Here is a 17,547-nt window from a genome sequence, read left to right as displayed (position 1 = left end):
ATTTCTGTATCAGAAGAAGTTGAATATTGTGAACTGAATCTTTATGTCTATTTCTAAACCCAACACTTTTGCCAGATATTCTTTATTAATAATAAATTACCTAAGACAACAACAAAAAATGAATCAGCTATTTTTAGGTACCAATTCCAATAAATAATTTAAAAAAAGAATACTATTTTGAGCTAGTCCATGTTCCCACAAATTTCTAGGATCTAGGATTGGACAACATAAGCCTTAAGCGACATTTCTATTTATAATCCATTGAAATAGATGGAAAAACAAGAATACTTATAAACTGATGAACATTCGAGTACAGAGCACCTCTAAGCTTTTTGATCCAGGAGAGCATTTTGGAATTCCATGGGCCACAACCACTACAGAGAAGAACCTGTTGCACAATAAGCCCCTGATACTTCACCAGAGCTTAAAGGACCTCACAGTGTCCTAAGTAACTCAAATGATTATGTAATATGTTAAACAACTTTATCCTAAAGGCATTATTGAAGATAGCAAAAACGTTTTACACAGTTTAATATACTTTAATGAAAAAATGGGTGAAGGTAGTCAAAAGGAACAAACTTCCAATTTAAAATAAGTAAATTCTAGGGACTTAATGTACAGCATGGGGCCCTATAGTTAATAATACTGCACTGTAATTTGGAAATTGTTCAAAGGGTAGATCTTAAAAGTTGTCACAAGAAAAAAAAAATTGTAACTATATGAGGTGATGGATGTTAACTAGAGTTATTGTAGAGATAATTTGGTAATATATCACACACATAGTTATATTGTACATCAAAACTAATATGATGTGTTATGTAAATTATACCTCAATTTTTTTAATGAGGGTGAAATATTTCCTATACAAAGATTCAAGGTTTCTGTGCAATTTTATATTTTAATTGAGTTAGGGCATTATAAACTGAAAATAAGTAAAAGAAATTGAATATTACACATCAATTTTGACACACTTTTTTCTTATCAAATTCATCATTCTGGTTTGTATTTTCTTCACTTTCACCTAATTATCTAGTCTGATGGCAAGATATTTCCCTTCTTTTCCTCTCTTTTTCCTATGTGCATTATATAGTTATATCTACGAACTGATTTACATTTCATATTCTTTCTTTCCCTTGATATTGAAGAGATTTAAAAATCTTCCACTACCATGTGAGATGAGAACCAAAGAAGTTTTTGCTCACTATGTCCAATAACACACTGTTACACTTAACTGTGTTATAATTATGGGAAAGAGTCCTGAAAACTGACAATGTGCTATTTCAATTTCTTTACAATAATACCTTAAAGTAATTACTTAGTACTAAAGAAAATAGAACATTTTAGCTTTAAAATTTTTATATTGTTCATATTTTATGAATATTTAACTGGAGTTTCATACTTTCATATTTCCTAGCCTTCTCTCCAATTTCCATTTCTAAACTTCTCTCCACTGCCCTCTTAATATTCATCTTATTGGATCATTACCGAGATGGTCCTTCTCTGCCTACATCAGGGATGTAGTGTCCTTAACTTTGGCATGCACAGGACATTTTCAGGGTCTATAAACATTTTTGATTGTCATGGTTGGAGGTAAGCAACACTGGTACATAGTGGGTGGAGGCCAGGGATGCTTCAAAATCCCTGGACTAGACTACTCTATATTGAGGCTGTGTTTGGGTTGCTTCCATAATTGGATATGTTACATCATAAGTCCTTACCCACTGACTGCTACAGATCAAAGCATATTATCCACAGGAAAGCAATACACCCCCAGACCCAAGGCAGTCCTAGTACTCAAATGCCCACTGATTTCAAGGAGACACCAAGTTAAAAGTTTTAGTAGCACGAATTCTTATTTTTACAGAGGCAGGACTTTTCCCACATTGGCTCAACGAACTGTAACCAAAAGCAAATGGTATATGTATACTTTTATTCCTTTAGATTGTGTGTTAATTAAAGGCATAGGGACCCTATCTTTTTTTACTGAACATTAGACTGTATATACGGGCTTCCCAGGTAGCACAGTGGTAAAGAATCCACCTGCCAATGCAGGGAACCAGGAGATGTGGGTTTGATCCCTGGGTCAGGAAGATCCCCTGCAGGAGGAAATGGCAACCGACTCCTGTATTCTTGCCAGGGAAATGTCATGGACAGAAGAGCCTGGTGGGCTACAGTCCATGGGGGTCACAGACCTGACATGACTGAGCATGCACTCACACATACTGTATATACATCTCAGTATTCAAGAAGCTCTTAAAAAAGGTAATATGGATGAAAAAAGCAAGAAACAAGCTACTGTAAATGATTTAACCTATTTTTATAAAATGACAAAACCTTCTGAGTATGTACATCTGTGTGTAAGTGTGTGTGTGTGCGTGTATATGTGTGTGTGTGTGTACAGAGAAATTGAGGAACGATAGTTTGTCAGTATGGGTTACCTATGAGAATGCCACTGTCAGGGAGAAAGAGAAAAGAAAATTACAAAAAAATATGCAAAATGTATGTGACAAATCAGGATTATGGTGAAAAGTTAGATTTACATAATGGAGCAAAATTATTTACATAATAGACTATTTAAGAAGTATGTCAAATGGAGAAACTGAAAGGAAATCAAAAGCACAAAAGATCCCCTAATTAATATGATATTTATAATATAGAAGAAAAACAGCTGGTAAGAAAAATAATATCATTTCATACCCTGATAAATCCTGTGAAGAACGTTAAAATTTAGGTAATAGAGAGGAGGCAAGAGCCCCGAGCTCAAGAAAGATATCAGGGCTTGGAGAGGCAAATGTGAGACTCATCAGGGTACAGATCATAATGAAAGCCAAGTGATTTGATGTGATCGTCTAGGCAGTGAGCACAGAAGAGGAGACAGAGGAGGGCTGCACCCCAGCACACTCCACCATCTATTGAACTAGACAATGAAAAAGGAACCCAGAGACAGGCCCACCAGGAGGCAAATGGTGTGCGATCCTTTGGTATTAGTAATGAGAAAGATGAGGACTAAGGTCGCATCAAAGAATCAGGCCTCATGAAGACTGCCGGTAGCACTCACAAGAGCAAGTAGAATGGGGCGCTGAGGATGAAAGCCTGCCTGAGACGAGCCGGGAAGAGTAGAGTGAGGAAGAGGAGATGAGACAGGTTCTCAGTTTTGCAGTAAAGAGTATTGTGGGGGTGGGGCAGAGAAAAGGACAATGAATGCAGGGACACAGCGGGATCAATGCGGGTCTCCTAAGGAGGGTCTTCATTACACCATGTGTGTGTGCTGATGCTGGGGAAAACCTGTGATGCGGGAGGAAGAAGAGGTGATTGCAAGAGAAGTGTAAGGAGAAGGCATTGAACATGTAAGGGAAGGCTGAGGCTGAGGCCGGAGAAGAAACTACTAGGTGTGTCCCTAGCCTTGATGCATACGTCAGCGTACAATGAGAAAGGCATCAACGCCTTCTCCTAAGACGGAGTAATATTTGACATTATTCCTCCACATTTTATTAAAATCAACATATATTTATGTCACATCAACTGTCTCCTAGCCAAAGATCCATAATAGACTTCAATCAAGAAAACAAAAGATTTTCCTCATGAGAGATATCCTCTTATTATTATGATCTCCAAAATTAAGGAGTAAAGAAGATGATGGTCAGGCAAATCATGTGAATAATGTTAATAGAGTGATACACACCCACCCAATTACACACATATATATGGTTATTCCATTATTCTAGTGCTACACATTTTTCATTAAAAAACAAAATCTGAAAATCTACTAATATTTTAGAAGAAAAAAGGCAATTTATATCCACACCAGAAGAACTATATTCTTAGAAATTTCCCAAATAAGCATCTTTGCTATTGCAAAAGCTGTTTTACTATGTAATGAAAAAAATGTGATTTTAAAGCCACTGATGACCAGTGTCCTGCTCCTTCTTTGTGACTCACATCAACAAGGACACCAGCATCTCTTAGATTCATCTGAAGTGGGAACACAAGTCCGCCCTCACATTTTTAAAGACTTTCCGATTAAAACTAGGGATTTCTCGCTTGACAACATAAGAACACTAACAGCAGCTAGAAATGCAGCAATCTTGTGCAACCAGTTTTTAAATCAAGTTATCAGAGAAAACAAGTAAAGAGCTTTATTTGCTATCAACAGATGCAGGCATAAAAATACACAGTCAAAAATCTCATGTAAATTTGTTAATTACAGGAATAATAAACTATTCCTGAATAAAATTGGACAATTTCCTTCTATTTGTAACCCTGAATTTTTATCCGCAATTACCAAATAAGGAACAGTTCCTTGCATACAGGATATTATTTTTACAAAGATAGTTTTTAAAAAATCTCTGAATATACTAGACCTAAAGTGTTCATTGCTAAGCCTTCTCTATATGTCCAGTTTTCTCAACCTTAACTGCTTTATCAAGGACAGTGCAATGACTCAGGAATCATCAACAGACCCAGGAATGAAAGATCATGATCATTCTTTCCTTTAGAGCTGAATAAAACAGCTCAAAATCGCAGCAAAAATCTTCTTACCCAGCAAAATCACTATGGTAAAATTGTTCTTTAAAGCAATTGTTTTTTGGCTATTCCTTTGTCTTTTAGTAAAATCAAAACATCCTAATTAATCTCTGACCATTACTAAACTCTTTTATTCAGTCAGGAGAATAATGGTCCAAGAAACCAAAGCTAGAAAACATCACAGAAACCCAAAGTCCACTAATGTAACTCATTGTAAGCTCAGAGTGCAAAACATGGGCAAGCTTAAATTTTATAACTTGCATTTACAGTTTTAATCCAAGTAGTTGAATCTAAGAATAATGACATGGATAACATAACCTGAATGTACAGAAAAAAAGTCTCCATAGGAACAGATAAAAAATTACCACCAGCGTAAGAAGCGGTTGTTTTAATCAATTCTGATCCAGGATTATGTTATTGTTTTGTTTGCTCACTTTGAAAGGCTTACCATCTTGTTGGCCATGAAGAGCCTGGGGACTTTGCATTCTTTCCTCAAGATTGGAGCTGAGGTCAGAATTCACAGCTGACATCCGTGTTGAATCACTCATATCAAATTCATCACTTTCTATTGAACTTTCATCCTGAAAATGGTTTTAACATATCATCAAGTACCATAAAATATAATATACTCAGATAATGACTATTTTATCTATAGGATCAATTAAAGTTTAGCCAGTAAGTAAGCTTTTATGGGGCTCAGTTAAATGTTAACATGAATAGATGCTTGAAATAACAAATAAGACATGAAGACTTGTGAAGATTCAACGTGTCTTGTACACAGGAAGATGTAAAAGGTTTAAAGTAATGTATTTAGGAAGGATGTAGTTGAAGAATTATCTGAATAATGAAGGAATGTATTTTTTTAATTATTAAAAAACTTTCTAAGAGTCAGTCACAAAATATAGCATAAAAAGAAACACGTTTTGATTTTTAATGACAATAAAATATTATAAGCAAAAATCTGACACTGTAATAAAAAATCTGAACTGAAAAATTTTTATTGGCAAACAGAATAGAATCTACTTAAAGAAAAATCTACATGTTTAGATTCAAAGTCCTCATTAGTCAGAAAACAAGTTAACCTTAGTACAGCCTTTCTTCCTTGCAAGGGAATACAAACGGCATTACAACAAAAAGTTCTAAGGTAAAGTACAAAAGATTCAGAAGCCAAACTTCAACCAAAAGCCAGATCAGCAAATGGCTAAATTCCCAAAAGGCAAAGCTGCCAAATTGTCAATTCATCAAAAAATCTATCAAATATTAAGTTAAAATAAATATATGCTATGTTGCTATAATCATTTTCTGGAAGCAAATTCATTTGGAAGAACTGATTTTCAGACAGATGCTGTACGCTTATGTAGGCAAAAAGGCCTGAGAAACTTGTGTCAAATACCAAAAATGTTTCACTGAAACTACCAGGTTTAACTTCAACTCATAAATATTTGATCTCAAAGTTTAACACGGATGCAATGATTATCAGTAGCAGCAGCAGTAGTACTGCTAATTATATCACAGACTCTGTTATTTAGTTGTTCACTTATGTCAGCTTCATCCAACCTGTGAGTTAGCATTTACCCAGTTAATGCGTTGTGAAATTTACCCAGCATTTACCCAGTTAACACATTGTGAAATTGAGGCACAGAGCAGTTAGATAACTGACCACACTATTATACACCAGAACTGGGACTCATTATGATGTCACCCAGGCTTGAGAAAAGAGCTTCTTTGAATAGAAAGTGTTCCCTTGGCTTCATAAATGACATCTTAGCATCAGTGAAGAAATGGCTATGGTCAGGAAACAGGAACATTCTAGCACACTAACAATGGGCATTCTGACCCTAATGTCAGACCCAGGTATCTGGGTGTTCTTCCTCTATCAAAGGTTCTGATATTGTCTGGGTCTACCAAGGAGCCCTGAAAGTGAAAGTGAAGTCGCTCAGTCGTGTCCGACTCTTTGAGACCACATGGCCTGTAGCCTACCACGCTCCTCCCTCCATGGGATTTTCCAGGCAAGAGTACTGGAGTGGGTTGTAATTTCCATCTCCAGAGGATCTTCCTGACCCAGGGATTGAACCTGGGTCTCCCACATTGTAGGCAGACGCTTTACTGTCTGAGCCACTAATTTAGCAAGGAAATTCCACGCTGGGAGGCCTCTGGGCCATCAGCCACATAGACTTCTCCCAGCCACATGCCCTCTCTTGGGACATTATGTTTTCTCCAATTCTAAATTCTACAAAAAATCCAAAGCATCTGAAATAAATATTTATGTTCAAAGAAGAAAAAATAATAGAATTCAGTGCACACATACATGTTATCAATGTGCACCATATATGCACATAGTACATACACATAGCTTGATGATATGAATATCCATTAAATATACTATATATATTGTCTGTAATATATTATTTTAGAGCACATTCTCTGGAGCCACACTGCCTGGATTCAGATCTATGCTCTACCACCTATTAGATGTGTTACCTTAAGCAAGTTACCTAACATTTCTGTGCCTCAGTTTCCTCACCTATAAAATGGGGATAATAAAAATAGTATCAACTTCATAAGGCTGTGTAATGATTGAGAGGCTATATTATACTTCAAGTAGTTAAAACAACATCAGATACATAATAAGCGCAAAGCTGTTTGATACTGTTATATAGAATGTGCAACAAATTCAACAGTATATAAGATTTATATTTATTATACATGAACACACACAAAAATGAACTTAAATGTAATGGTAAAGACAATCAATCTGTGTTTATAAAGTAGTTGTAGATACTTTATGAAGAGTCTTTATAAAAGTGTTTATTATATGCACTACAAAGAGCTAGCTAGATGCAGTCTAGTAAAATATTATTTGCATGATAAGTGTATATGTGTGTGAGAGAGAGATTTGTATTTAATATGTGTGTGTGTGTGTGTGTGTGTGTGTATGTGTGTGCTCAATCGCTCAGGCATGTCTGATTCTTTGAGACCCCATGGGCTGTAGGCTGCCAGGCTCTTCTGCCCATGGGATTATCAAAGCGAGAATCCTGGGGTGGGTTCCCACTTCTTCCTCCAGGGGATCTTCCCCACCCAGGGATGAAAACCATGTCTCCTGGGTCTCCTGCATTGGCAGAAGGATTCTTTACCACTAGCACCACTTGAGAAGCCCCGATGTAAATGTGAAAGTGAAGGCACTCAGTCGTGTCTGACTCTCTGCGGCCCCATATGGTCAATGGAATTCTCCAGGCCAGAATACTGGAGTGGGTAGCGTTTCCCTTCTCTAGGGGATCTTCCCAACCCAGGAATGGAACTGGGGTCTCCTGCATTGCAGATGGACTCTTTACCAACTGAGCTATCAGAGAAGCTATATAAATGTATTAGGAAAGATATATAAGTGTATCTACATGAAAAAAGTATGTGTGTGAGGCTATGTGTATGTTTAAAGAGAAACTAGATACAAAGAGTGACGCTGCAGTGTCTGTTCTACAGAATGGTTTATACAAACTGCACATTATGGCTGATCAATGTAGCTAGTGTGACTAAGGCACTGAAAATTTAATTTTAGCTAATTTAATTTTGGTTAAATTTCAATATCCCTGTATGGGTAGAGGCTACCATGAAATAGTTGCAGATTCAACTATTTCTCATTGTTAGATATTTCCAGTCATTACCATTAGCAATGCAATAAACATCCTAATATGTAAATTGTTTTATATATCAAATTCCTTAGTATAAATTTCTAGTTAAAGCATATAAACAACTTTTTAAAGTTTTAAATTAATTATTGCCAAACTCTCTCCCAAAAAGTCTGTTGTGGTTTAAATTCTCATCAACAGTTTGAAAGAAGGTTGATCTTACTTTGGATACAGTATTTTGTAATTTTAAAGGAACTCCCATTCCTGGCTGTCTTTATTTCTCTTACTAGCATTTAGTATCATCTCACATACATACTTTCATCATTTATTTCCTTTATGGTCTGTCCCCCACCACCACTAGAAGATAAGCTTAATAAAGGCAAGGATTTTGTCAGTTTATTCACTGTTTATTTCCACTGCCTATAAGACTGACAATTACATAAGAAGGTACTCAATAAATATTGGTTAAGGTAGTTGATTAAACATTTATTAAATTTAAATATAACTTACTACAAAAGGGAGATCTCACTTGATTTCCATTTTTACAACTTATTTAACCACTTTTCATTCTTTCAATGATCACAATTTCCAAAATTTTGTAAGTAATATAATTCATCATTTAGCTAAATAGTTTTAAGACAATGTACACCCAAGGTAGAATTTTTAAAATGTAAGGATAAGAGTTGTTTTCCTAGTCCAATTATCATTTAAAAGAATCCATTTTTTTTTTTTTATGTGAACTACTCAGGATTTTTTAGAAGCCAGAAGGACTTAGCATATGTGGGTTCTGCTGTCTCAAAGTTAATCTTACTCTTTGGCCTATTAATAAACATATCAATATATAAATGAGTTTCCTACAAATAATTTGACAGCTCTAACTAGTTTATGGGTTTTTAAAAAATGATTTTCAATTGTGTGATGAATCATGGCAATAATATTTTCATTCTTGGAGATGGATAAATAGTAACATTTTCTTAACTACTTTTCCTGTCTTTGAATGGCTTTATTATGAGTTAATTACTTATATATATCTATCTGATAATATGGAATCTGATATCACCATGGCACTAATACAGATGTTCTTAAAGAATATACTTTTCATAAAGTCTTTTGAGATAAAATAATTTCATAAACACAGTTTTGAGATTAAACCTGCTGACATAAAGAGGAAAATAAAAAATTTGATTTGAGCTTTATGAACAAAGTTAACCAAATAATCATAAAAGAATTTAATACCTCACTAAGTAATGTCATACTTAAAAATAAGTATTTAACTACATTTCCTCTTCCAGAGAAATTTCAAAAAGGAGAGAATATATTAGCCTGAGAAACTATTTCTAATATAGATACTTTGAGTGTGTATGTTAACTAATGGCTACTAACTAATTAAGAAGGATTTACTAAACCACACTATTAGAAGTATTTGGGGAATATACACAGGGTTTGTATACAACTTAGTCCCTGCTTTTGAGATACTTCAACCAAACTGGTTAGTCAGTATCTTGGAGAAGAATATTTAAAAAATATTTATTCTGTGTCTAATATATGTCAACAAGCTCATTGCCAGAATTTTACTATGCAAATTAAATAAAATAATCTGAAACATCAAAACATTTCTAGTTAAGAATGATTCAGAGAAGTATACAAATACACAGAATAATGGTTAATTGAAAAACAACTTTAAAATATACAGAAGATTTGGATGATTTGAAATGGTCATACTTGAAATACCTATGGAACTTAACTTTCTGATTTCCAGGTAAAATAGCCTTAATCTTATAATTTCCCAGGATACACACTTATTTGGAATACTTTACCCTGAACTTCCTAGCACTTTACCAAGGTTAGTTCGATGGTAGGCTATGAAGGAAAATGAATCTTTGGGGAGAATGAACAAGTTTTCACACAATACTAAGGTGGATGTGGTCAGATAGGGAATCTGTTGACGACTAAAAATTTCTGCCTGTTTCTCCATCTGTGCAGTTCTACTGACACTTCTTTTATTAAAAAAATAAATTACTGTCTTCAAAATGGCATCATGCTTAATATGAGAGTCATGGTTATCAAGCTTCATTCTGACTTGTGATATAAGGGTAGATATTTTCATTTTACCTCTTCTTGCTGTGAGTTTAGCAGCTGCAGTTTCATGTGCTTCATATAGGCCATGGTAATTGGCATGTTGTAGTCAATCATGCTGGTCACCAAAGTGGGAGGTTTTCCATTATCTGTAATAAAACATTTTTAATGGGTAATGAAAGTGATACAGTACTCTACCTCTAATTTCAGAATGATCTAGTTTGTTCAAATTGAAATAAGATGTAAGATACCAAGTGTTTAGGAGATTGGTAGCATTAGAGATGGAGCATAAATATATATATATACACACACACACACACATATATGTGTATATATATATATATGATTGGCAAGGTTCAATAAAGGTGTTTGGGGACAAAATGGCACTACGGATAAACTGGTTATTTCTAACTACAAGGTGAGTTTTTTGATATCTTAGATAACAATGAGTGAAGCTAATATAGTGGTTAAACAAAATCATCAGTATTTTTGTATTTTTCTCCTTTGCTATACACATTTTTTTGGTCATGCCACACAGCATGTGGGATCTTAATGCTCCAACCAGGGATTGAAGCCAAGGCAGGGCTTCCCTGGTGTCTCAGTCAGTAAAGAATCTGCCTGCAATGCAGGAGACTCAGGTTTGATTCCTGGGTCAGGAAGATCCTCTGGAGAAGGGAATGGCAACCCACTTCAGTATTCTTGGCTAGAGAATTCCATGGAGAGAGGAGCCTGGCAGGCTATACTAACACTTTCACTTCTCACACTTGCAGTGGGAGCTCATAGTTTTAACCACTGGACCATCAGGGAAGTCCCCACACTTACTTTCTAAGTGGACCACATGAGGACCAAAAGGAAGCTTTTTATTTTTATATTTTGCCATTCTATTCAACCTCCAACACATGGGAATCGACTAGCTTCAATACAGCTTTGAGATTAACCTCTGTGAGAAACTCATATATTAGGAAAATAATCCAAATAATTTTTAATCAAAGCCAAAGCCAAATAGTAACTTCTCTATAAAAATTTTCAGTGAAAGAAAATTATTATTCATTACTTTTAGAAATAAGAAAATGATAAATTTAAAAGAACAGAGATGGAACATCAATTTCCTTGCTGAAGATAGTTAAAACACCATGAAATACACACAGTGAATGTAAATTAAAACATTATTATAGAACAAAAAGTATTTGCTACAGTTAAGACTGTCTTTCATTTGAAGAAGGGCATTGCATTGCTTTGTAAGTGGATTTACTGGTTCCTATTTGAATAAATGAGATTATTTGACTTGTTGAACTGTTTCATTCTACCACATTCTTCAAAAAATGTGGGCTATAAATTGCCATTATGAATAAAATTACTTGAAATCTCACTATTTGACACTGCGGCTACCTTTATGATCTGTTCCATCTGGGTTTAAATGCATTCTTTTCTGGCACTCTGAGCAGCTCATTAGAAATCGTGTCACCGCTTCTCTTGGTAGGAAGGCATAGCTCTCTGAAATCTGAAATGATTCACAAAACAGGGGTGTTACTATACAAACGGACTGGGCATGATTCAACAGAAGTGATCACTGTATTTCCAAATAAGACGCATTATTCCATAATGGCAGGAAGCACAATGAAAGCATGCATTGCATACCATGCATCATTTCAAGAAATATCTATCCAACTTGATTGCGTGTCTCTTAATAATCACTAAGAATGTGATGTGGAGGAAAAGGAGCCACATCTGGATGGAGATCCGTTTCTATTTCTGCATTTCTTTTAGGAAAAACAATCACAGGGTACAGATAGTCAGGTGAATTTTCCTTATTAAAATTGGCCCCATGGTTTTGGCAATTAAACTCATTGCTTGCACCATTAACATAGTATCCAATTTTACATATGCTTTTAAAAATTTAGCCCCAAGGAGAAACAATAAACTTTAGATTTTGCAGTAATAAGCAGGTCTTCATGATTGCTTTTTAAAGTATTTTCAGTAAAAATTAAAAAAAAAAATAATCTGAACAGAACTCATGTTATCTATTTGCTGCAGTGAATCATCCTTTCCACAGAAAATGACACACCTGGAATGCATTCTGGCCACCAATTTTTTATCTGTTATTTTACATCAGTTTTTCATAATCTATGTCACACTGAGGGGTCAGAGCCACTTTTCCAGCACCCTACCCAGAGCTTCTCTTTTCAGAACCGTGATCTAGAATCAAATTAAAAATCAATATTCTTATCAGTGATTCTTTAAATACTGACTTTTCAAAAACCAAGGTATTTCTCTCATCAAAGCAAAGATTCTGGAAGTGAAACTGACAGACTGCTAACCATCACTAAATAAAACCCGACACTAACTCTGACAGGGCTGCTAGGGAGTCTGATTAGGGCATTAGTTTTCCACCATACTAACACTGACACTGGTCCATGAAATACGAGATAAGCAGGAGGAATAAATGAGTTGTAAATTAGATATAAGTGCCATAACAGTATCTCAGGTGCATGTAGAGCTGTTATGAACACTGATATATTTTAAGTTTGTAGAAAGGAAGGAAAATAGGCATCTTGTGTTCGACTGAGTACAAATCTGCACAGGTCCTTCCATGTTAACGGGGGAAACTTTTGCTTATCCAGGCTGCAGAAGGACCACGGCATCAAGGAAACCTCACATAATAAAATCCAAAATTATAAAGGGTATTTTACCCTGGATTTCACATGAAAATCAGTTTGCATCACTTAGCCTATCACTTTGACACTCAGGGAAAAGAAGCCATAAGAATATCAAAGAGAAGAAATTAGTCTACAACTTAAAATAAGTCATGGATGATCCATACACAGGTAATTTACATTGAACTCTACTAGGATTAGACCAATGACACTCTGATTCTTAATATAACTATCATTTGTAAATTAAGATATTCAGATCAAAAAAAACTTCCTTGTAAAATAGGAATTGTGAGGAAAAAGAAGTAGAGAAATTTCAAAGTATTTCATCAGAATATATTATGTTAGTTATAAAGTAAAGAAACACATATATACAATTTAAATGTTCATTTTCATTCACACATTCTCTCTCTTCACACACACACACAAATTTGACTTTTATTCATCTATTTTTACAAAGGGAACTAACATTTTAGCCTAACTTAGTTATCTGATTAGAGATAATTTTTTTCTGACTCTAAAAATCTATTTTATAACAATTTGCAAGTTAAGTCTCTGCTGCATGCTTTGTCCAGACACTTCATATTTTAACACATGTGGAGTTATAATCCACTGGAACTAATACATCTAACCAGTAAATTCATTAACAAGTAGGATTTGAGAAGAATGCTCCATTAATTTATTTTCAAAGAAGATTTCTATTAACGCTTTCCTCTTCTTACATAAAAGAGAAATCTTCAGTTGAAAAAAATAGCCAACTGGTGGAGTAAAAGAGATGCCGTGTTTGCTTCCACGGTCCTGATACTCTGCAATTTTCCCTTTTCTCAGTGTTAATAAAGCACTTGTGTAGAAATCCCATCTAGAGAGCCTTATCATTGACCTGATTCAATTGTATTATTTGTCCTAGCACTACCTAGTTCCAATTTTTAAAATCATTAATCATATTTAATATTTTTTTGTACTTTTACTCTGAAAAACAAGTATCTGTAATGACCACAAATAAGTTATATAAGTTGATAAATATCTGTACATTTGTGAATGAAATAAAGATTCCTTCTGGTATCTGAGAAAAGGTATTTTAGTAAGTATTGTATCACACTGATCTCTGTGGTATTATTCTGGGCATATCACTGTATGTTATGTAGGTGGACAAAATCCCCTCTTTGTAGGTGCTTTTTTTCGTGTTCAGAACCCATTTTATAGGGGGACCTGCTGAGACACCCTACTCTCCTCAGACCTTGCCTACCCCACCTCACGCTCACCAGAGCCCAGGGACCTTGGAGTCTTCTGAGGCACAGGGAGAAGAGACCCTCAGAATAGGCTCTTCAAGTCTCACACTCATTTCTGAAGGAATATTTCTCCTGCCATGATGGTGAAGAGGGAAAATTCTTCCTTTTCCTTTTTCTAGAATCTTTCCTCTGCAGCCTCTTTGAAATTAAGGGTCCTAGGCAGCCTCCACTGACACGGTTCTCATACAGTGAGGAGACGTCCTTTAAAAGTTCTAAAATTATGGTACATTTGAATAATTACATTTTTATTTTAATAATTACAATTAAAGCCCATAATGAAATACTGCACTTGACCATGTCAATATCCTTTCATAACCCCGTTCAGAGATTACACAGACAGTCTACACGAAGTCTCCTGAACTTGAGGCCTGAGCTAAATGCTCCTATGGCCCTTGCCCTGATGAAAGGGTTTGCTTCTGTGAATGTTTAAATGTTAAATCAACTTTAAACAGATGTTCATAAACAGAGATAAAACTCAGGGATGTATTCTTCTAGGCTGTATATCCATCAAAATCCTAAATATGTAAAAACAGGTGCAAATCAAATCTAGAAGGGACAGAAATTGAAAAGTATTTTGATTCATATACTTGAAATACCATTCTACTCACTATAATTAATGATATAAAACACTATGTCATTCATAAATGTCTATTTCCTTGACCCATTTTCCAAATCTAATCACTTCTCTTTTTCTAGGACAGAAATCAGACTTTGAATATATGGTACAGAGCATTTCTAGAACACTAGCGAGGATGATATTCATTTGAAAATTCATTCTTAGAAACATCTTTATAACTGGGAAAGATAGAGTATATTTCCTTAGAATTGGTTTATCAACACAGAAATGCTGCATCTTGTTAGTAACAAGAAGCAAAACATCACTTGAATGGATATTAGTCTTGTTCCTTCTGAATGAAACACTAAAACAACAATAACAGCAACAAGACTGCCACGTGACAAGTCATATATATTTGCCAGTAACAGAAATAAACATCCAAAGGAAGGACTAGCACAGAGTCATATTGAATCTTACAAACTAATGACCTCACACTATTCATCATGTAAATAATTATGAGGCATCTCTTTCTTAGAAATATTATTTTCTATAAATCCAGACTTGTTTTCTTAGATTTATATACTGCTTTTCACTGAGTTTTGTATCCATTATTTTAGGTAGTGGCTAAACAAGATTTTATACTAATTTCTTCATAAGAGGATCCACTGGTATAAGAGGTTAAATAAACTTCCACTGTTACACAAGAGAGGGCAAAGCAAAGAGCTGGAACTTGAAACTGGATCTCTCAGTCCCGGTCTATTTCCATACGCTGAAGGGACCATGGTGGGCTCATCCAACAGACAAGTTAGACAAATGCATAGGTCCAAGGAAAGCAGGAACCTCAAAATAGATTTTCAAAAATTTGATATTGTAAAAAAAGAAAAAGCCCAACTGAATCCTAACCCCAAAGTGTTACCAAAGTCAGGACTTGGGAACTTTTGTTTTTTTCCTACTATCACTGCTGTATTTTTTATTATAAAGTATTATTATAGCTACAAAGCTCTATAGATATACATACTAAGTTTTTAAATTAATTCTATTTTTTTTCAAACTATTTTCCCGTTTAGGTTACTACAGAATACCGAACAGAACTCCCTGTGCATACAGTAAGTCCTTGTCAGTTACCCATTTTAAATATATTTAAAATGTATCTGTTTTAAATATTCCTTCAACTTGAGTTGTGGCTAAAGATTTGTAAGATTCATTGAAGCTTTTTAACTATTTTTTTCTAAGAAAGGCAGGCTGCCACATGCAGCGCCTCATTTGGTGTGTCTGGAGTCTTGTAAGCTTGCCTATCCTACATTCTCCTACAAATGGACCTTGGGAGCCTGTGGGGAGGGTCTGGAAGGACAGCACAGCTACTCTTTTACCCTTGACCCAAGAATGATCCTTTATCAGGGAAGGTCATGCTCTTCAGTTGAACACGCAGTTTCAAGAGGGAGGCACCTGGAGTGGTGAGGAAGGATGGATATACCCACCTAGTCAGCCAGATCAGTTGAATCAACCCTGGCGATCAATGGGGTGACAGGTGTCATAGATAAATAGCCCTCACATCCTGTTTTTTCCTATTTTTTAACTTCAAATTAGCTATGGTTGAGTGGTGGGGATGTTGTGGCAGCTTTTTTCATTGCTTATCACTTCTAAAGACTTTAATTCATCTGTGTATTAGACAACATTGAAAGTGTCTTCAATGAGAACATTATATTCTAAGTCCGTTAAGACTAGAACTCATCAGGAATGCAGAAAATAATAAATTTTATTAGCATTCTAAGAAGTATAAATCACCTCTTCAATTTAAAAATATGGTAATACTTCTACATAAAAATAACTGAACTGTAGCAGCTATGGATGGACAGCATTTAGAACCAAGATACTATGATATTAGTAATCTAATGATAAACCTATCCACCTGAAGAGGATCTAATTATTAAGTCTCGTAAGGGGCATTGCTATTGATCTTACACACTTGTGGGTTAAAATATAAAACGTAAAAAAACTATCAGGAACTTATTTCTGAAAAGTTTACCGACAAATACTGTAGTTGAAAGGAGGATGAACATTTTTACCTTGCCAATGTCCCTGCCTTTGTGAAGGAAGAAGAAACAGTAGTTTTTTAAAATCCAACAATTATAAAACCAACGGCAGTTCCCAAGTGCCACTCACCTTCCCCTCAAAAGCTTATTAAGGTAAAACTATAACTTATTCAAAAGAACTGAAATTTTAAAAGTCAATCACAGTTAAATGAGTGTCCAAATCTCGTAAATTTGATAATATACATAATTCTTAAAGTCTTCTTACATTTACTTTGGAATAGCTCGGTTTTATATTCAGAAATAAATCTCCTTTCTTTGTGGGAGCTGACTATATGGGTAATGTGAAATTAGAAAAATTTTGAAACTGATTACTCAAAATAATTTAATAATAAACTGTTATATTTGAAATGGTAACCAATAAGGACCTACTGTACAGTGCAGGGAACTTTGCTCAGTGTTATGTGACAGCCTGGATGGGAGGTGAGTTTGTAGGGGAACGGATACTTGTATGTGAATTAACAATCACAGCATTGTTAATCAGCTATACTTCAATACAAAATAAAAAGTTAAAAAAATAAGAGCTTAGTACAAGTCAAAAAATTTTAAAAGAAAACCAATAATTGAATAAAAACTGTCGGTTTGCTATACTTTTTCAGATTGTGTGAGTCACAATTACACAATCCAAGGTTATCTCATTAACTTGAGCCATGAGGTTTTTCAAATTAACAGCAAAATTGATAACAGACAAAAATTATTTTAACAGGACTGTTTGTCCTGTCCTTCTTGCCCAGTCCT

At 34.9% G+C, this 17,547-nt stretch overlaps 1 protein-coding gene across 7 annotated transcripts in view; it reads right to left on the bottom strand.

Annotated features, from left to right (window-relative positions):
- The window catches only part of NOL4 (nucleolar protein 4), a 452,815-nt gene that overhangs the window by 295,349 nt on the left and 139,919 nt on the right, over window positions 1–17,547 (bottom strand). For all 7 annotated transcript variants that reach the window (XM_043889495.1, XM_043889501.1, XM_043889496.1 and 4 more), the window contains 3 exons: window positions 11,613–11,724; window positions 10,260–10,372; window positions 4,973–5,105 (listed from right to left, as the gene is read on the bottom strand). In XM_043889495.1, coding sequence (XP_043745430.1) covers window positions 4,973–5,105; window positions 10,260–10,372; window positions 11,613–11,724 — 358 coding nt within the window. The remainder of the gene's footprint in view (window positions 1–4,972; window positions 5,106–10,259; window positions 10,373–11,612; window positions 11,725–17,547) is intronic.

The sequence above is a fragment of the Cervus elaphus genome, chromosome 27, assembly GCF_910594005.1.
Source record: "Cervus elaphus chromosome 27, mCerEla1.1, whole genome shotgun sequence".
Lineage (NCBI taxonomy): Eukaryota > Metazoa > Chordata > Mammalia > Artiodactyla > Cervidae > Cervus > Cervus elaphus.
Note: the sequence above shows the minus strand (reverse complement) of the source record. Positions and strands in the feature narration are given on the sequence as shown.